Raw genomic sequence first — 21,618 nt, 5'->3', positions numbered from 1 at the left:
ATTTAATGTCCAAAAAATAAACGATCAAAGATAATATTAGGACAAAGCCCATATTATCCTGTTGTGACGTCATAAATTTTGGGAAAGGAAAAGGAAAAGGGAAGGGAGAAATCCATTTCTCCCATCTCCTTTTAAGAGATTTTCTTCCCCACTTCCTTTCTCCTATCCCGAAATTTATGACGTCACAACAGGACAATATGGGCTTTGTCAATATTTTCATATTTTCTTCAACTTAGCTTTCTAATACCTAAGCTTAACTAACAATTAATCTTATTTTTATGGATTTCTAAATGCACTTTGTTTTACGAGATCTCTAAATAGTTCCTCATTATTTATCGATTTTTTCATTTCCTAACTTTGTTTTTTTTTCTCAAAATGAAAAGGGATATCATCTGAACTAGAAAATGGAACAGCGGACAGATCTCCACCTCTTATCCAATCAGCTGATGTTGTCTTTGGAGGCGTTCCCTCAGGTATAGTAGGATACAGGCTGATAAATTGATGAACATGCTTCCCTTTAATAATACACAAAATTATCCCTTCTGTAGATTAACTTTAGTGGTTGAAATGTTAAACACTCAACTTAATTAACCAACCAATCAAAATTAACAAAAGTCCCCAAAGTTGTTAAGCAAATAAATAAGAAAACATTATTATTATATTATAAACAGCCCATTGTCCCCTCTCTCTCTCTCTCTGAGTAGAATATGAGTTAAACAAGGACAAGAATGTCCATAAGTAGTGCATGCTTAGATCTTGATGATGTTTCAGAGACACCTGAATATATTTAATCCTGTCAAATATTGTGTATTAAGTAAATTAACATAGCCAAATATGTAGACATATGTCATGTTATTTAATGCCATGAAGTCGACAAAAATAGTAACTTATTGTGGAAAGTGCATATAAGAAAGTCGTTAATAAATCAGCATTTACTAAATGTATCAAATTTTTAAAGTCTATAAAAAAAATTCCAGTAAAATTGCATTTTATAGTCTAGACAAGAAGAATTGTTTTAGAGTAGTTACTAATGAAGAAATCTTCTATAACAGGAAGCTCTAACAGGCCAAGTTCTGGCGGGCAGGATGCCTCCAGGTTCCGTCCAGGTGCCCAGATACCCTCTCTACCACCCTCTACAACTACATTCAGATCTATAGGCAATAATCTATTATTTTTATTGTGTTTTAATAACACTTAATTTTTAAGTTAAGCGTTTCCTACTTTCAGGGTTAAAGGGATAAAACAAAAACAACGAAAAAATATCGTCCCCCAATGTCTATTTTTGTGAACTTCAGCATTTGTTAGCAACCTCTAATAATTGTAATTATTATTTATTAAATACTACAATGTAACCCCCCCCCCCTTCCTTTTGACATACTTGAATATTAAGTAAACATTTTCTGCATTTAAGTTTGATTGTTACATTGAAAATTGTACTAAAGTCTGCTATAAATCCAAATGGTAAAGAAACTAGGTACTAAAACTTTTTAAAATATTGCGAAAAAATATCAATGATTATTTTGAATGATTTACAGATTCAGACTTACCCCAACGTCCTTCCTTTGGTCAACGTCCAAGTGTTCAAATTGATTTAGGAACAGTAAACTTTAAACTCCTTGGACCAAGTCTTTAATGAAATTAGACAGAAAAATAGCCCTAAAACCACCCAATTACAAAGGTTTGGAGAAGCACTAACAAACCGAATCAGCGAATTTCAAGATATTTTGCTTTGGATCAACTGCAGTTCACGGTAAAATATTCCTGGTAACGAATATTTCCAAAAATCTATGGGTTTTAAAGGCTGCTAGCTGCCAAACGGCGGAACGTAAAAATCATACCCGCAGACAGTTTTAAGCTTTATAAGAAGTTCTACAAATAATCTGGAATAGCTATAAATCAATAATTCACAATTATCTCGCAGTGCAGAGAAATGTGCGAAAAAAACAAATTCTACGCGTTTTTCTTCAGTGAAGTTTTCCAGGGAGTAAGGGAGGGGACAATGGATTGAATATTCAATTTTTAAGTAGTCTCAGACTTTGGGGACTGGCTTAAAGGGAATGTGCACGAATACAGCAGATTCTTACTGATTTTGGGGACTTGCGCATCAATGCCCCGCTAACTAGCTGAGCTAGTTTTGAATATGCAGACAGAAAAGTTTGGTATTTATCGCTGGTTTTAACAAATATTTTTTCCCAAGAAAATGTCTTTTCATGTATAGAAACTCTACTGTGATATTTATGTATTAAATAATCTAAGAACCGCTTGAATTTTGGGGTCAGTTATAAATATATTAGAAGGGTTGAGGCAGTTCTAAACAAGATTTTTCCAGTGATTAATTACAGAATGTTTACTACATTGTGATGTGTTGATAATTTAATTTTCAAGTAAATGATTTTTTTCTTAGAACTAATTTTGTTCTAAATTAGGTTACCATGATCCCCTTACAATTTTGGTAAAATTTTCTTGAAAAATCTGGTTTTCGTTGCTTTTCAGCGAACCCTCTTAAATTGAATTAATTGCCCATTGTCCCCTCCCTTACTCCCTGGAAGTTTTCCCTGTGCATCATTGGATCTTGGCTATTCCAGATTATTTGTAGGGCTTCTTATACCGCTTAAAACAGTGTACGGGCATGATCTGTACGTTCAGCCGTTTGGCAGCTAGCAGCCTTTAAAATTCATAGATTTTTGGAAATATACGTTACCAGGAATATTTTACTGTCAACTGCTGTTGATCCTTTGCTTTTAACAAAAATCTTACTGCTTCAAATATCCCTCTTAATCTACTTTTAATTCTCTATTTCTTTTTCTCTTTTAACTTCTTCTTGATTTTCACATAGTTCCATTTTTTCAATACTTTAATAGTTCTCTAAAGCTCAGACAATTTCTACTTCACATTCTTGGCATGTGATTTAAAATTCTTACTTTAATAAAAAAAAGTTTACCGTTTATGAAAACAGGAGGTATAGAGAATGATGAAGTACCTCTGCCATTTAGAGTAAGAAAAGGACAAACTGTTAAAAATCAAGAAAATATAGGCAGGATATATGTTTGTTTAGTTTCAAGAGTTGACTAAAATTTCGGAGACGACATTATTTTTCTCAGGTCCGTATATCCAAGAAAGTAATCCCTTTCAAATAGATTAAAACCTTCCTTGAAACTTCCTTAGAAGTTATAGAACAATTGGTCCAGCCATTCGCAAGATCTTAGCCTATATACATACAAAAACTTCCTTCTTATCTATTTTATTATAATATTGCAAACACTTTGTGGCCTCTAGTGGCACTTAAAGTGGGGGGAAGAAGACGTTGATCCTTGACCATTTTTAATTTCAGTTTTAAAAAATTAAGATAACAGATTTCGGGTGCGGTAAGGATAATGTAAAGTTAGGTCTACATTCTCTTTATTCCAAGATTGTATTTTTTAATTATCTCCAAAATAAACATTTTCTTTATGAATCAAGGACGACCCCAAAGCCAGCGTCCATCTCAACAAATTGAACAACAAGTTTTACGCGGACAATTCAACTCCAACAGGAAAGGATATTAAATATTTACTGTAGTAGAGAATTTTTACACCAGAGGACATTATTGGAAGTTTTCATTGGACGATTTTTTGTTAATGTTTTTCAGTTCGAAGATTTTTTTGTCAATAATTTTGAAAACATTGAAAAAATATTGACAAAAACCATTAAAAATTTAAATTCATGGGAAAGGCTAAAACTTTCTGGTTCTTGTAAAAACTACTAACAAAAATAAATAATTTTACAACATTAGTAGTGGATAACAAAAGAAACCGATAAAATTGTAGTTCTGACTATTCTATTATGCCTTTACTAAAAAACAACTTAAAAATCAATTAGTTGGTCAGAAGTGCCTTAATTATAGCATAGCTTCGTTACTTAGTTTATGGATTATAATTATTGAGATAGAATGAACATTCATAATAACACTATTGATATTGTACATTATAAAAATGGACAATGCATTGACGTACATCCCCCTAATTATAACAATCAAAATTACCCCTTTTATTGTAACTTTTGGTTTGTAATACCCAATCAATATTTTATAAAAGTCCTCACTGTTTTTAGGCAAATAATGAGGGATCTAGTTAAATTTACAGTCCTACATATAATTCCTGTCTTATGAAAACAAATATAATAAGTATAAGGTCCTAGGTTGGACCCTCCACAAAATGTAAAATCTACGCATCTACAAACGTTTTCACGGTTATAAATAGCATAGCATCTCTATAAGTATTTTTCTCACTCACTGTAACTGGTGGTAATCTTTTTTAGTATATATTATTTAGAATGTATTAGTTTAGTTACTTTAAGAATAAACTCTTTATATATACTTTTTTTTCTAACAAAAAAGGTTTTTAAACTTTATTTTAGTTTGTGTAACATTATTTTTACATATCAATATAAATTTAAAAAGCTGTACTGGTCAATAAAACTATTTTTTCGACTCATCTTACGGCAAAATACTGAACTAAATAAAAAAGAAGATTTGGGAAATTTCTCCACATGCATTTACATTCAAGTATACATTTAACAAAATTTCTGTAGCAATTCATTTTAAATGTCAATAGCTTTCTTTTCATTACTTGATCTTTTTATGATATAGAAGGATATTTTTACAAGTAACGCAGCCATATTAAAATAGTGTATAAAAGGATAGTTAACAGTAAACATGCAAATACTAAAGATCGAAAAAGTCACAATTTTTGTATTTTTTTCAATAATAAATCACACAACTTTGTATTTAAAAAGTTTTTTAATATCTTTTTTGATGACTAGAGGGCAGCAGCAACGTCCCAGTTCAGGGGGTAACAGAGCAGGAAATATACCTGCACTAGGCCGCGCAGCTATTGATGAAATCATCCTGGACAGCTCGGAAAATACAGGCATCTTTATTGTACCAAATATGAAGCTGTGTATAGTACCTATAAAAAAATTATATCATACAATCAAATTGACCAATGATAAGCCAAAACACAGACTAAATCACCAATGGTAGGCCACTATATATTTAATTGAACAATGGTGGGCCAGTATGACGTAATTTTTTATAGGAACTTTAAAAAAGCTTCACCAAGTTATAATTATTAATATATGTAAGTCCTTGTCTGTATGTAAAAATGGCATTTCCTACATACTAAAGTAACTAAATTTTAGTCTGTTGTATGTCAAATATGTCACAATTTTAAGTGAAGTTCCATTTTGTTTCTGGGAAGGTTTTAAGTTATTTGTAGGGAATATTTCCCACAAAAAAATAAACATTTCTTGCTTATTAACAAAAAAATATTTGTGGGTGCAACCTAATTTCCACTTACTTATATAATAAATTAAATTTTCATTATGTAGAAATTCATTTTTTCTTTATATCTAAATTAAAGGTAACTTTTTATTGCTAGACTATTGGCCTATAACCTTATTTCTATAAAATTAACTTTGTAAATAATTGTATTTAAAAGTAAATACAATTTTTCCCAGGAGAATCCCAGAGACCAACAAGACAGTTTGAAATAGAATCCTCACCTTTCAACTTCTCGGATACAGGGATATAGATAAATATTTTCAAAATCATGGAAAACAAGTTGGAAACAAAATAAAATAAAGACTTTGACTAAAAGTTGGCTTAAAATAAAATCTAACAGTTTTTTTATTGTTTTGTATTATAGACAGCTTCGAAGGGCCTAACTAACAAAACTGGTATTTATATTATGATTTTTATTTTAATATTAATGGAAAACTGGTACGATACGATACATGATTTTCAGTATGGCTTAGAACCGGTTTTTATCCAGCGGATATTGATCTGTTGGGAAGCCATGAAAAAAATTACCATACTACAGGGTGTTTCAAGAGAAATGCGTTTTTTAGAAACTTAATTAGGCATAGAAAATGAAACAATTATATAAAATGCTTTTTATATTTGGAAAACCGATCCTGGGACATTTATGTTTCAAATATTTAAAAATGATTTTTTCGACAAATTATGCCTTAAAACCGGTTTTTCCAAAGACCTTAATTTTGAAGATTTACGAATTTAAAGGTAATGGAAAAAATGTTAACATTTTTAAAATTCAAATTGCGCGGCTTGTATTAATAGTAGAAAAACGTTATGCATACCGTTAGAATTGTCATAAACTCTATTTTTAAAAATATAAGTCCTATTTTTGTGTTATTTGTAGTTTAGGAGCTACATTGAAAAGTGTGATAGAGGTTGAAAAGTTTTAAGTAAGTTGGAACATTTTACTACGTAGCTCCTAAACTATACATAGCACAGGAATGGTTCTTATATATCCAAAAACAAGAGACAATTCTAACGGTATGCATAACATTTTTCTACTATTAACACAAGCCGCGCAATTTGAATTTTAAAACTGAGGGCATTTTTTCAACAACCTTTAATTCTGTAAATCTTCAAAAATAAGGCCTTTGGAAAAACCGGTTTTTAAGGCATAATTTGTCGAAAAAATCATTTTTAAATTTTTAAAACATAAATGTCCCAGAATAGGTTTTCCAAATATATAAAGCATTTTATACAAATGTTTCATTTTCTATGTCTAATTAAGTTTTTAAAGAACGCATTTCTCTTGAAACACCCTGTATATTAATTTTTCAGTTTATTTTGTCCTCTCATTAATTTATAAGTGCACTAATAATTATGCAATATAAGTAGCTAAAACCCTGCATACGATTTATTAAAAGATGCCCTATTTAACAATAAAAGAGATAGACAGACAGACACACAGTGACAGGCTACCTATTACTACTAGAGAATATTTATCCTAACAAAAAATATATGCAGATTCTGTGAAGCTATCTAGTAGCAAGTCAAAAATTCCAGAGGATTTATTAAAAATTCTTGAAGCTGCAAAATCTGCAAAAATGTCAGGTATAAATAAACAAGGCATGATATCTGTTGGTTTGTAATGGTTTCTTTAGATTATTGGTGCAAAAGTATGGACACTGTTCCTTTGCACAACCTGATAATGATAATAATGTATAAACTTTGAAGGGATTCATTAGCCCCTTCCTCCCTGTACTACATGTCAATATCTAAGTAGCTAGTATTATAACATTATTGATTTTTAAACATATTCGTTATGATTTTTTTATATTTCTTAATGGCTACAATATTATCTTTGTAATAATTTTTTATTTATTGTAGATATAACAATAAGCCGCTATTAAGCCTCAGTTTAATCGTCATATTATAACCTTTAAATTCAGCTAGATGTCTAAACCTGTTCCAAAACAGACAATCCATCTTATTGGAATTTTTATGCTCACAAGCAGGTTGTAACTTAAGGCTTGTGCCCGGCTGAGGCGCGGCTATCGAGCCTTGGATATAAAAATAAGAACAGGCAGCGCCGTGCAGTTTTTTTCTATAATAAATGACAATTTTTTATAGGAAAAGCAACTCTTAAGAATTTTGTTTTTAAAAATTTGTTCTTTTTAAGGCGATCATCATAATTCATTTGATATTGATCTATTATTTTTCTTTTTTAATATTTTCATCCTTGTTTCCAGGTCTTCGAGTAAAGCTACCAGAATTGCCCGAGCACTCTTCGCCAAGAACATTTTCTGGAAACTCCCTGCTCCAAAGTTTAGCCCGAGCTAGGACTATGGGTAAAGAGATCCCTGGCATCCTAGCCATGCCCTCTTCTTTTCATTCTCTATTTGAACTAGGTGGTAATGATAAAGGTAAATTTTAAAAGATATTTGGTATGGCACCTCATGTGGAGGTTCCTGTATATTTTTGTTCTTTTAAAAAAAAAAATCTTAACTGATTTTTTTCAGCCTCTTTCACACAAAGTGATCATGCTAACCTTAACACCCCTTCCTCTTATATAAAAAAATAAGGGGGCGGGGGTAGTTTTTCAAGTTGTTTGTTTATTACCCGTCGGGGTTAGAAAATAAATATAATAAGGGGAGGGGGGCATATGTGCTCACAAAAGGAACTTAATACAAAAGCACGACAAACCCCAAACTGTTCCAGTTTTGAGCAAGACGATTCCAGTTACGTCATATACGTTTCGGAAAAGAAAAAGGGAAGGGGGGGGGGGAAGAAAATCTCTTCAAAAGAGATGGGAGAAAAGGGAAGAGATTTTCTTCCCCCCTTTCCTTTTTATATAACTTCACAGGAATCGTCTTGCTCAAAACGTGGACAGTTTGGGGTTTGTCCAAAAGCACTGATTTATGTTATTTTCAGAGACTGTGAGAGGTAAAGGAAAACTACCTGATGTTGTAGGAGGTATTTTGCATATTTTTAGATCAGTTGTGGAGTATAGTCCCTTTTGTGACAACGCCTCTTAAGCGGCGTTGCGGCGTATTTTTACAGCAGCTTTTGCTAGGTTATTTTAATAGGTTAGAAAATTGCTCCGCAGTGTCTAGAAATAGGTGAAAAGCTACTGTAAAAATACCACGAAGAGCTCCATCAGAGGCGTTGTCACGAAAGGGACTATACCCCAGTTGTGCTTATAAATACAAATCAATAATAATCGTTATTTAAATTCTAAAATGCTTCTTACACATGTAAAAATAGTTTTTCTATTTTGTTTAGACTTACCAAAAGGAAGAGATGGACTTTCTTCAGTACCAATAGGTAACCTTTTTTTAATAGCAGCGAAACTACTCAAATATTTAATATCATGGAGGTATTTCTTTAAAAGAGCGATTTTTCTTAGTAGGTTGGATGTACCGTCTCCAAAACATAGTACCTATAAGAACCTTTACTGTAAAGGAGAATCAAATTTGTCTTCCGACAGATTATATGCAACACACAGACAGACATTTATTTTCTTTCATATAAAGATTAATATGTGTTTTTCTGTGTTCGTTATGCATATATCATTTTGTTCAATGACAATATTGTTTTCTAAATTTCAGACAGTTATTATCCCCAATCATTTAGACAAGGAAATGATTCTTCTACTGAAAGTTCAGGTGAAATTTTATATTACAGAAAAATTAAAACTGTGGGAAACCCTTTTTTGATAAAGCTCCTAGAGGCTAGAAAATCCATATGAAAAAAATAGTTTTTAGTTAAAAAAATAATTACATTTTAACGTGAAGTTGAATGAACTCGTAAAGACAAGTTTATGTTGAAGGTTGCATAATACAACAATCTTTTTAAGGATTAAATTATAGTTTCAGATGCAGAAAAATCCGAGAGCTATAGTGAGGGTTATTACGACTATTATGATGATAATTACAGCTATAGTGGAGACTACAGGACAGACTATGGGGAGGCTGGCGGCCAAGAACAATACTACAATGATGACTACTATTCAAAGTAAGCTTTCTCTAATTATTAGGAGTAGCGAGTTTACTCTATAATTCTAAATGTTCGTCTGAATGAAAATGTGGGATAAAACACATTTTTCTTGGCTATTATTCAATATAGAGGGATGATTATTTTTAAAAAACAAATTGGATTTTCAAGTTGTATAATTCAATTAGTTCGTCAGTAGTGTAATGGATGCATGTAACTATTCTGCTGAAATTATCTCAGTTTTTATTAATGATAGAAAGCTGAAATTTCTTGATAAGATTATTTTAAATAAATGCATCTTTTTACTATACTTACTTTGACCACTGGTGGGCAAGTTATGCTGTAAGTTACAAGGATTTCGTATTGAAGCTTAGTATATTTGTTCCTATGAAAATTGACGTCATACTGGCCTACCATTGGTGATTTACTCTATATATTCGCCTATCATGGTCATTTTTGTTGTATGACATAATTTCATTTATAGGCGCTAAAAATAAAAAGCTTCAAAAATTTCTTAAAAATTTAAATAATTAAATTTCAGCCCTGGATATTATTCTGATTATGAAGACCGCAGGCCACCAGAATATGGATATCCCAGCTCACCAGGAGTTAACTACAGAATCAAGGATATACCTGAACCACAAGTGAATGAGATTGGGTAAGAATAGCTGCACAAATGTTTTGCCGAGTTAATAATAGTTATTTCTCGCATCGTAATATAAACAGCTTTCCGCGGATATACAATGTACAACTTTAAGTTTAAAACCAGTTCTTCTAGACTCGAGGTGCCGAAGGTCTCGATATAATACGATGCTAGACATAGTTTTTTCGTATGGATGAGAACCGGTTCCTATCCACCGGATTCAAATGAATACGAGAAAGTAGTTTACAGTCATGAGTTTTCTTAGCAATATAGAATAATAGAATTGGAATGACTCTAAACCTAAAGTATTAGAGTATCTGTCTAAAAATGAATAGCAGGATATTTTTTCCAATTCTATGCTTCATAAAGGGATAAAAAGCTATTACAATTGTTGTTATGAGATTCTATTTTATTTATTATTAAAGGTTACGCCCCTAGAGGCATTTGGCACCTAATTGTTAGGAAAGGGGGAGGGAGAATGGGTGCTATTTCTTTTAATAGGATGAAGGTACCCATCCCTAAAATATACATAAACCTTTCTCGTACTCATTCGAATCCGGTGGATAGGAACCGGTTTTCATCCATACGAAAAAACTATGTCTAGCATCGAATTATATCCAGCTTTCTACGAATATAAAAATGTACAATCATAAGATTAAAACCAGTTTTAATCTTATAATTGTACATTCTATATCCGCGGAAAGCCGTTTATAATACGATGCGAGAAATAACTATTCCTACACCTATCAGTAGCTTCTCTGTAAAGGATAACACACAGACCAATAACTTGTTACTTATTAAGATTTTTTCAGGGCAACAACCCCAGTGTATAATCCAACTGAGGAAGTCACATCTCCGCGTAGGGCTGACATAGAACCAGAACTTCTTTTCCAAAGGAAATTCTATCATTTAGTATTCTATGTATTTAGAAGAATTTTAAAAAATAATCTTAGATACTTTTCATGTTCTATACCATAAAAAAGCTGACGGCTGTGCTTCTAGCATCTAGTTGAGAGAGGGCAGTAGGAAAGCTTAAATGGAGAACTAAATCGGTGATAGGGATAGGGATTTAACGGACAAAAAAATCGTACAACTTTAAATAATAAGATCTTTTAGTTTGTAAGAATTCAATGCTTAGAGGACAAAATTGTCTTTTTTAGAAGTGCAACTCCTCTCTAACATTGTCATATGTCCGTCCAACTGCACGTAATTGAGCAAGCTAAATGATAGAAAAATAAAATAGACCTGAAGAGGATCTAAAACAAGATGTCATGGAAGAAGCTTTAGAACTTGTTCAAGAGATAGCTCAAAGAGAGGTCAGTCAGAGTTGGCACAACTCATTAATTTAGTTTGCTATTTAATATAAATTCATTTGAAAGAAAGACAAAGAGCTTCACCACCCTCCCTTAATTTTGAAATAAATTAAAAATAGGAGATAGGGGGGGGAGGGGAGGTCGTTTGTTTGTTATTTTAGGCCAGGTTTTGTTTTGTTATAGTGGGTACTGGCAAGGCCCGCAGGGTGTAGCATAGTAAAACTAACCTTAATCTAAATTTTAAAAATAAGGGATGGGTTGAGGGCTGAATAGTCACTTTGAGAGAAAAAAACAAAAAAAAAGTTTCAATAGTTGTGAATTGTAACTATTTACTTTGTTAAAAAATGAAAGCCTAATTTTTTTCTCAAATAATTTTAGGGTCAAAATCCATCAGATTCGAGTCTAGCAACTGAGGTACAAGCTCTGATATCTGAACTCAATAATGCTATAGAGAAGTTGTCTGTTGAACCAAAACCTTCCGGATTACCTACGGTAAGAGGTTTAGAAAAAAAGGGGAAATATTATTACTTGGACCTTATACAAGATTTTCATGTTCTATAAAAAAAAACTCACAGCAGGCTAAATAAAGATACCTCCCTTATATTGTCGTTACCCCTTCCCTTTCCCTCCTACTGGATGAACAAACTGACCAATAAAAGATTTCCATTTAACAACCTAAATTTATGATAATTTTCCCCAGTCAAAATATCTATGTATTTTCTAAATCCAATAATAGTTATTTCTCGTATCGTATTATAAACGGCTTTCCGCGGATATAGAATGTACAATTATAAGATTAAAACTAGTTTTTTTAGCCCCGTGGTGCCGAAGGCACCGGCTAAAAAAACTAGTTTTAATCTTAGGATTGTACATTTCTATATTCGTAGAAAGCTGGATATAATACGATGCTAGACATAGTTTTTTCGTATGGATGAGAACCGGTTCCTATCCACCGGATTCGAATGAATACGAGAAATGTTATTACTTGGATCTTATTTACACCAGATGTTCTCTAATAAAGTGAAACTCGCAGCGGTCTAAAATAACGACTCCCCATTCCTTGCCTTTACCCCTTCCCTTTCCCTCCTACTGGATGAACAAACTGACCAATAAACGATTTCCATTTATATGCAGTCACATGGTTAACTTGATTCGAGAACAGTATATAACATCTAGTCTTATTATGATGATGTATCTTTGAACCAAATCTAGCTAATGAATGAAGTGTATGATTACGCGGTCAAACGTCCTACAGACACCCAACCTTTTGATCGTTCGACTTTTGTCTGAAAGTTCTAGCACTGATTAGTAATGAGTTGCACCTGATTTGGCCCTTAACCATACCCCCCCCCCCCTCCCTACTCTAACAATTTATTTCAAAATTAAATTTCAGAATACAGCACGTCAAAAACAATAAAAATTTATATATAGATTCGTTCTTAACAAAATAGCAACTAGTTAATTATTGTATTTTTTTAGGCATTTTCTGATCCTGAAATTGTATTTGTGAATATTTGGAACAATGTTGGAGGAGAATTAAAATTACAAGGTTTGCTTTTATGCTTCTGGACGTTAAACTTCAAAGCCAAAATAAAAATCGCAGTATTTGAACATTGGAATGTAGATTCATGTACAGTCTGTTAAAATAAAACAAAAAACAAACATGCTTCTTCTTTCTAGATATTCGTTTTTCAGTATTTTTGTTGTAAACTTTTAATATAAATTCATTTGATTTATTTCCTACAATTTTGTAATTATACGGTCCTAAAAACAGTCTAAATAGGATTTCCCAGACCAGTTTCACATCATGACATTAGTAAAGCATTTAACTTATAGCTCTAAAAGATTTTTTTATCTCTTTTAGGTAAAATTTTATATTACCAAAGTTATGAAGAAATTAAAATAAAATGCTTTAATTGTAAGATAAATTAAAATGGACGATTATTCTAAAAAGAAATATTTTTAATTATTAATTTTTCAGGACAAACAGCTGTTCCAAAAGAAGAATTTGATGAGATGACAAAAAATCAGGATTTCTCAAAATTAGGTAATAACATTAAGTGATATATTAACATTTAAAAAAAAAAAACATCTTATTCATTAATTTTAGCTAGAATAATGAGTAGAAGTTTTAAAAATTTAAGATATTAACTTTTCATAGATGCAAGAAATATAAAATATGATGGTTTCCTTCAAAGTGCCTAGTTGAGCACAGAACATCCCCCTCCCAAAATAGATTTAAATAAAGAGGAGGGGATAAAGTTTGTATTCTTTGTTTTTACTTTAGATTATATTGGGTACATGACCCTGTAGGGTTAGGGCACTTTAGGTATAGGTTTCCCACTCGTAGGGGATAGACATGGGAGCTTAAAAATTAAATATACTCTCTTATTTTCAATTTAATTTTAAAATAATTGGAGGGGGGGAAGAGGTTCTTTGTTCGCTAGGCACTTGAAGGAAAAATCCCAAAATATTTAAAAATTTAACATCAAACTCTAATATACTCTATAAATTAATAATAATTTCTAGCTACAATGATGGATTCTTCCCCCGAAAGTGGAGAAAATGTAGCAGCTTATTCATCTAATAAGGTGGCTCCTGGACTTGGTGGAGTAGGTAAAATTTATCTGTATCTCTTTCTTATTATATCTATCCTAGTCTGTTGCCAATCTGTTTGTTTCTATGTCACTCTGTCTATCTCTCTCTCTCTCTCTCTCTATCATTCTTTCTCTTTCTCTTTCTCTTCTCTCTCTCTCTCTCTCTCTCTCTCTCTCTCTCTCTCTCTCTCTCTCTCTCTCTCTCTCTCTCTCTCTCTCTCTCTCTCTCTCTCTCTCTCTCTCTCTCTCTCTCTCTTTCTTTCTCTCTCTCTCTCTCTCTCTCAATCTCAGTTTGTTTCCAATTTGTTAGTCTCTCTCTGTCTCACTCTTTCTCTCTCTGTGTCTCTCCCCCTTCACTCTCTCTGTCTGACTCTCTCTCTATGTCTATGTCTGTCTCTGTCTTTCCTTTGTTCTTTCTTTTTCTTGGCTATTTGACTGATAAAATCTTGTTTGTTTGTATATCTGTCTGTTGATAGTATTACATATTCTGTCTTATGGTCTGTTGGTAATCTGTTTGATTGTCTATTTATATGAATGTGTGTCTGTCAGTTTGTCAGTCTGTCTTTCATACTTTCAAATTATTTCTTGTTTAGGTAATCCAAGTTTACGAGTTCCCACAGGTTTATTTGGTCCGGGGGGTTCATCCAACTCTGGCTACCAACAGTATAATCATCCATTGTCAGGAATGACCAACTTAAATATTTTGATAAATGTATCTAATTGTTTTTCCTGCATATTCCATTAATTAAGACTCCAACTTTTCCATCAGTCAAAATTGTTATTTTGTAAAATAACTTTTTCAATAAATTAGTTGACATCAAAACTATTTTGGCAAACAATGAATGGAACCCATTTCATAGGTTAGAGTACATTATATTAGGGTTTTCGTTGTTAGGTTAGGTTAGAATCCCGCAGATATTAGTCTACTGCAAGGTTTTGGCCCCTCTGTAGTCAAGCAGAGGAAATCCATTGTTAGTTGAGTGCCAATGAAATCGTTATTTTTATTATTTATATTTTATATTTATATCATTTTAACTACATACATTTAATTTGTCTGTTTATAAAAGTTGCCTTCTCATATTTAATAATTCTTAAAGACAAATCTAAGAATTGGTTATTTATTTAGAATTAACAAATAATGGACATCAACATAGCTCAGCACACCCATATTCTATAGGAATGTCAATACTAAACCAATTTAATGTTTCTTTGAAATTGATGTGTTAATTTTGTCCTTGTTGGGGCATAAAATAGTTGGTGCGCGTCCTTTTTATGAATATAATGTTTCTTAGGAGTATGTTAAAATAACATAAACATAAACATTGTCTTACTTTAATGTATTGATTATTTTTTAAAAAAATTATTTACTCCATTAATATTTTTATAAATTTTTAATTTAGTATGACTATTAAAAATCAGGCCCTAATGAACTACCAAGAAGTCAATTGAATCAACAATTATCTGACATATTACCTGGCATTAATCAGGTAAATAGAATAAGCCATTTAAAGTAGCTGCCCTTCTCATAACTTTATGATCATTTAAGATACTCGAATATCTTTGATTAAAATTAAAAATGAAGAATTTGAACAAAATGTTTAGAGCCTGCTACGTGGATATTATGACTAGGGAAAAATTGTCGTCAATTCGTCTTGCTAATATTTAACTTGTTTATTGGTCAATTCGTTCATCCAGTAGTAGGGGAGAGGAGGATGGGGTAAAAGGATTTGAATGGGGAAATCGTTATTTTAGTATCACTTTATTGAAGAACATGAAAATCTGGGCTAAGATCCAAGTAATAATACATCAATTACAAGCCATATAGGGACCAAGATCCTGAAAAATATTGCACTGTCAAAAAATCACCAAACCTTGAATTTAAAACTAACTTTTATTATAGGGGAATGATGGTTTAAGATTGAATACTCCAATATCTCTGCAAGCCTATGCTGCTAGTAAACATAAAGATAGTCCTGATCAGCATCAACATCAACCTGGTTATTCCCATCAACATCAAGGTGAATTTTGGATAATAGTTTTAGGGAGGAAAGCAGCCTTTAAACTAATTGGTTGTTTTTAAGTATAAAATTTACATTTGAATGTTACATGCAAGACTGCAGCATATAAAAAAGACTTTTAGTCTAATTTGAAATTTTGAATTGACTTTACAAATAAAGTTAATAATAGTTCATTATTGCATAATATTAAAGACAGCTTTCTGCAACTATTAAAATGATGAATTTAAGGATCAAAACCAATTTTTTTTAGCTTTAGGCTAACAAAACTGGTATGAATCTTTCAATTTTTCATATTAATATTCGTGTAAAACTGTTTGTAATACGATGCTATACATATTTTTCATCATTTCAGAGAACTGGTTCTAATCCAGCGGATATAAATCGGTTTTAAAGCCATATTGGAATCTTAACTTCCCAGTTAAAGAGGTTATTTGGGCATTAAATATTTATGAAATTATTCACTAAATTTACAAACAATTCCAGGTTTACATGGATTTGCACAATACCTGCCACAAACAACAACACAGCCACCTGTTCAACAAATTGATGTGGATCAAAAGTCTAGCTCTCAAGGTTCGTAACAACCAACAAAACAATATTTCTTATCCTAAAACTTTGATTATTTAGAGCCTATTAGACCGGAAATAATAATTAAAAACTTAACAACGCAATAAATAATACTTTAGGTTTAAGTGTACCAAATGAGATAGCAAAATGGATTTTGACCCAAACCTCACCTAAACCTGTTGTTCTCCATCAGAAACCAAGTCCCTTCAAGTCTCCAGGTAGTTGTCTAATTATTTATCCTTATGTCTTTCTGTTTTTTCTGTCTGTCTAGCGTTGGCATTCATCTTCTAGAAATATTTAACATTTTTATATTTTATTTTAGTTGGCATTCGAGTGCCAAGTTTTCTAGAGTTGTATGGTAACTTTGATCCAGAACTGCTTAACCAACAGAACGCCGAGGAATCAGCTGATACCCAAATTTTGGCGCCAAGTTTTCCCGGGCAAAACCAAATATTGGCGCCAAATTTTGCCGCGCAAACAGCGCCACCACCATCACAACAACAACAGCCTGTTAAACAAAAGCCACATTTCCATTATCCATCCAAGATGCATGAACAGTATAATAAGGACATGGAGGCTATTAGACAATATTTAGATAGAGGTAAAAATTTAATTCTAATTTATAAATCAGAAAATAGAACAGTCTGAGGGGGACTAACATTAGTACATCAGCAAAAGTACATATGATGTTTTTTTTAAGTGCAATTCATAAATATGGATGTATTTATTGCAAACTGAATTTTAGCTATATAAATGACAAAAATATTGAGACTCTTGACAAAAGTACATCTGATATATCATTCATACTGTCAATAATTCATCCTTGACTGCCAAAAATACATCCGCCTCATTTATACACATGTTAAATAAACCAATCAATATTTTTGACATATATTAATTTTAAGTTACTGGGAGAGAAACAACCACCCAGCTGCCTTTACAAACACCTACCCCACCTTTCCTTGTTGTCAACAATAGAAATAAAGGTATGAATTATTAACTCTGCAAATCTTTCTCAAATAGTTAGTTGATAAGAAACAATTTATTACAAAAAACGTATTTTTAAGATAGGTTAGGTAAGGATAAACCCGTAGGGCTAGCATCTTAGCCTATAAAGGTAAAAGAGTCAAAATACCCCAAATAGCTTTTCATAGTGGATTGAATCAATTAGAAAGGTTTTCTATGGCCCACTCAGATTTGAAAAATAATATACCTCTCATACATTTTTTCCAGGCTCCCAGTCTCAGAACCCTCGCCCTAGTGCAGACCTACAAAGATTAATGGAAGAAAATAGAGTTTTAAATCATATTCTACAAACATTATTTAGGTTAGTTAGTTAAATCTATCTATATATTCATATAAATATGTATACTTCTGTCTGTCTGTCTAAATACCCGAATGTCTATCTTTTTTGTCTATTTGTTTATGTGTATCTATCTTTTTATGAATGTATCTAGAAATCTATTCATCTAATTATCTATCCTTCTTTTTATCATCTATTTATCTATCTATCCATATATATATTTATATCGTAATTATCTTCCTATCTATCTATCATTCTACCTATCATTACCTTAGTTTGTTATAAATTGGAATTTTTCTGTCTTTCTATCTTTTTATGTATCTTTTTTTTAAAAATCTATAAATCTATTAACTATCAATTTATCTATCAAGAAATCTATATATCTATCAAGAAATCTATTTATCTATCAATAGATCTATTTATCTATCTCTAAATATATGTATCTATCTGTACAGTGAAGAGGAGACTGCTAAAATGAAAGCCCAACTCAACACCCCAACACAGCCACCCTACAAAGTTATTCAACTCAAGGAAACGGTTCAATTACAATTTTGATAAAAATTAAAAACAAGGACAACGTTTTCCAAAAGTTGAACCAAAAAGGGTTATTTAAGGGCATTTATTAATCAGTTATGTACAAAAATGACCCCAATAGCTAATGAAATCCTCACATTAAATAGCAATTAGTGCCGAAAGATGTTTATATTTAATTCTTTTGACTTAACGTACTTATTGATAAATAGCAAAACATGATTTGTATAAAAAAGCTACGGTACTAAAACTCAATAATACAGAGAGGGAGTAGGAATGAGTAATCTAAGACTAATTCTGACGGAGAGACAAACTAGCGAGGTTAATTGATAGAGTTGCTTTGTTTCTAAGAATATAAAATGATAAGAACTGTAATAATAGGAGCCTATTAATAAATTTTTCAAACAAGAAAAGGAAGAAGAAATACCTGTGGTTAAACTTTTAAAGTAAGTTTGGTATACTATCTAGAATTAGTTTGACTTTGTTAGAATCGTCCTATTAATTTGAAATATCTAAGAAATCTTCTTTTTTTGATATATTTTCATTAGCAAAAAGAAAACATTTATTTTATTATTTTTCATTTATATCTTTTTCTGTTCTGCTTTTTATATTTTAATATGATTCTTAGGCAATTTGATAATCTTGATCAACTGAAAGAAACACTGAGAGATGATCCAACTTTCTTTACAAGAATAGACGGTCTTCATAATTTGAAGGTATACTCTTGTTTTTAACTCTATTATGGAGGAGGGGGTTCTAAGAAAGCCCCCCCCCCCCTCTTTCCTTAGGATTTTTTGGCATTTAATTAGTTGTGTGAAAGGTGCATTTACAGATTTTCTGACTTTTAATACATAATTTTTATAATTTTATTTCAATGATTCTGTTTCTTAATTACAAGCTTATTTGATTTTTGTTTATTTTTTTATTATATCTTATGGCTTTCAAATTGCGGGGGGGGGGGTGAGGGTCAAATTAGCGAACCCCCTCACCAGAATAAGGATTTTAAGGAACTCCAAGAAGGAATAGGGTCAAATAACTATTAATATAAAATTGTATTTCCTTTTTGGAGACCTACATATATTGGAAGGGATTTTTCGTTAAAAAATTAAACAAAATCAATATTTTAGAAAACTTCAGTTTGGAAAAGATCTTTGGAAGGTTTTCTACACGGCTTAGAATCTCGCACTAATTCTTCAAATTCCACTAATGTACAAACAAGAACAAGTGATGTGCAAACAAGGGAAAAGCGCGCAGCTGAGCCATTTGTGTTAGAGGTGCCCGATATTTTTAAAGACGAATATTCAGGTAAGGAGTTTCAAATTTAAATTTAATCCTAAAGTTATTCAAAAGTCTTTCTATGATATGTGGTCCTGGCTTAAAGAGTTTCAAAATTTATCAGATAAATTCCACTTTTTTGTTACTTTAACAAACAAATCATAGTAAATGGAAGGGTTCAAAGCATTACTAGCTAGGTTGAAAAAGAAACACTAGCTAAAAACATGATTTGATTTAGGTCTTATTAAATGATAAAATGAGATTAACTATCCATTTCCATAAAATGATTACAAACTACAAATCTATAATTAGGGGAAGGATTAAATTAGCGTCAACTGTCCTTTTCTTATATGTAGTTCAGCAAAGCTGTATGTTTACAAGTTCAAACTTTATTTCTTAATTTTGAATTGCATATTATTATAAGGTGACAAATCCCCGAATAAGAATGAAGCTAGCAGCTTCAGTGGTGATGGCGGTCAGTTTATACCTGAGGTCATCAGACTGGAACTTAACAAAATTGGGCTGGAAGAAGAAACTAATGAAGATACTAATGAAAATACCAAAATTTCTTTCTATGAAGGTAAGAATGCCATGCTAATGACATTTTAAATTATATCTACTGTTGTTACGTCAGATTTGTGTCTCCAATCATTAGAGTATGGAGAATGTCTTTACCCAAATTCATAAGGACTTAGAGACAAAGTAAAGTTTTTTCATAATGAAACTACTATTGCTATGTTAGATGTGAGACGTTGATAATACTCATAGATATTAGATGTTTAGATGAACAATTTCAATAATTGATAAGTGTTATCACAATTTAAAAGCAATTATTTTTGGTACTTTAGAAAGTGTAAATATTATTATACTTAAGAACATTTTTATTATATTTAATTTATTTTGTAGGTTAGTTGAATTTGTCAGGATAAAGCTTTTACCTTTTTAATTGGACGGGTTAATTGTTACATATAACTGTAAACTATTTACTAAGTATATTTGCGATTACTTTTATTTAATGAAATCTTCCAATTTTTAACATTTACAAAACAGCCTGCTTTATTGCATCAAGATCCATGACAGATCTATATAGGAAATAAACGTCTATAAATGAGCTCGAGTCTTCCAATGGTAAAGTGTTTAAAACTCATGGTGCTTCAATAATCCTCATTAAACTCTCATTGACCAAAGCGATAAGACCTTTATCCTATTTGTTTATGGAATGAATTAAGTTTTTCACTTCATGTAGATATTTGAATTACATTGAAGTATTTAATCCGTATTTCATAAATAAAAAATATACGTTCATAATAGAGTAAATCTAAGAAAACTGTATTTTAAAAGAATTCGATTGTGGCGACACTTCCTTTGTGTTAAAATATTAAAACTAAAATTTTAATCATATTAACCCTTTGGTAATGGTAATGTGAAAAAAATATAATTGAAAAAATCTTTTTAAAATTATTTAAATTAATAAATATTTACTTCTTTCTTTTAGATAGTTAAGGCGGGGGAGGAAAATTGATTTATTGAGAATTAGATAAATAGATATGTAATTATAGAAAACTAGCCAATAGCGATATAGTTATATTGAGCCAACTCTATCATATTAATATAAAAGAATGTTTGTTCTATAAAAAAAATGTCATAACGTAATAAGGAGTGGGAAATGATAAGGAAATATATTACCCCCCCCCCCCTCCCCCTCCAAACATTTAAAAATCCTCATTTTACCAAAAAATAAAAAGCGTCTGTGTTTGCAATATATCATTCTTGTTAATATTTTAGTCCCTAGTGAGCAAACCGAGGGAACCTGGGGTGAAGTGAGTGGTTTAGAGTCAACAACTACAACCAGCACAACTACTACAGAGCCAGAACCTTTCTATCAAATACCCGCAGGGTAAGTTTCAGTAGAGAATTATTTTTTGTCTGTTTATAGTACTTAATTTACTTGTGATATTACTTCCAATATGAACAAGCAATAATGCTTAAATTCTATTTTCTTGTGTGGGTTTGTCTTTGAGGTTCTAAATCACGAATCCATTGAAGTTTTTTTTTCTTTCAATTTATCTTTATATCGACATGCTA

General features: G+C 31.4%; 2 protein-coding genes and 1 long non-coding RNA gene across 3 annotated transcripts; all 3 read left to right on the top strand.

The window, feature by feature from the left end:
* Positions 1–385: 385 nt before the first annotated feature.
* Positions 386–1,157, top strand: LOC145331120 (uncharacterized). Its single transcript, XR_013883687.1, has 2 exons — positions 386–473; positions 1,053–1,157. It is a non-coding gene; the product is annotated as an uncharacterized LOC145331120 (long non-coding RNA).
* Positions 1,158–4,792: 3,635 nt separating this feature from the next.
* Positions 4,793–10,907, top strand: LOC145331119 (uncharacterized). Its single transcript, XM_080175748.1, has 9 exons — positions 4,793–4,907; positions 6,818–6,904; positions 7,543–7,716; positions 8,225–8,266; positions 8,576–8,617; positions 8,902–8,958; positions 9,163–9,307; positions 9,828–9,944; positions 10,742–10,907. Exons 1-9 carry the CDS (start codon positions 4,793–4,795, stop codon positions 10,905–10,907), a joined length of 945 nt encoding a protein of 314 aa, XP_080031874.1.
* Positions 10,908–11,176: 269 nt separating this feature from the next.
* Positions 11,177–21,434, top strand: LOC145331118 (uncharacterized). Its single transcript, XM_080175747.1, has 19 exons — positions 11,177–11,245; positions 11,621–11,734; positions 12,722–12,791; positions 13,224–13,289; positions 13,772–13,858; positions 14,433–14,561; positions 15,259–15,326; positions 15,740–15,857; positions 16,341–16,430; positions 16,544–16,642; positions 16,747–17,025; positions 17,330–17,410; positions 17,658–17,751; positions 18,183–18,260; positions 18,642–18,704; positions 18,887–18,974; positions 19,386–19,563; positions 19,958–20,113; positions 21,319–21,434. The coding sequence occupies exons 1-19, from the start codon at positions 11,201–11,203 to the stop codon at positions 21,432–21,434; spliced, it is 2,019 nt and encodes a 672-aa protein (XP_080031873.1). The 5' UTR covers positions 11,177–11,200.
* Positions 21,435–21,618: the final 184 nt, after the last annotated feature.

The sequence above is a fragment of the Acartia tonsa genome, chromosome 11 (assembly GCF_053477335.1).
Source record: "Acartia tonsa isolate MP-2025a chromosome 11, ASM5347733v1, whole genome shotgun sequence".
NCBI classification, from domain to species: Eukaryota; Metazoa; Arthropoda; class Copepoda; order Calanoida; family Acartiidae; genus Acartia; species Acartia tonsa.
This window is presented reverse-complemented; position numbering and strand designations above follow the sequence as displayed.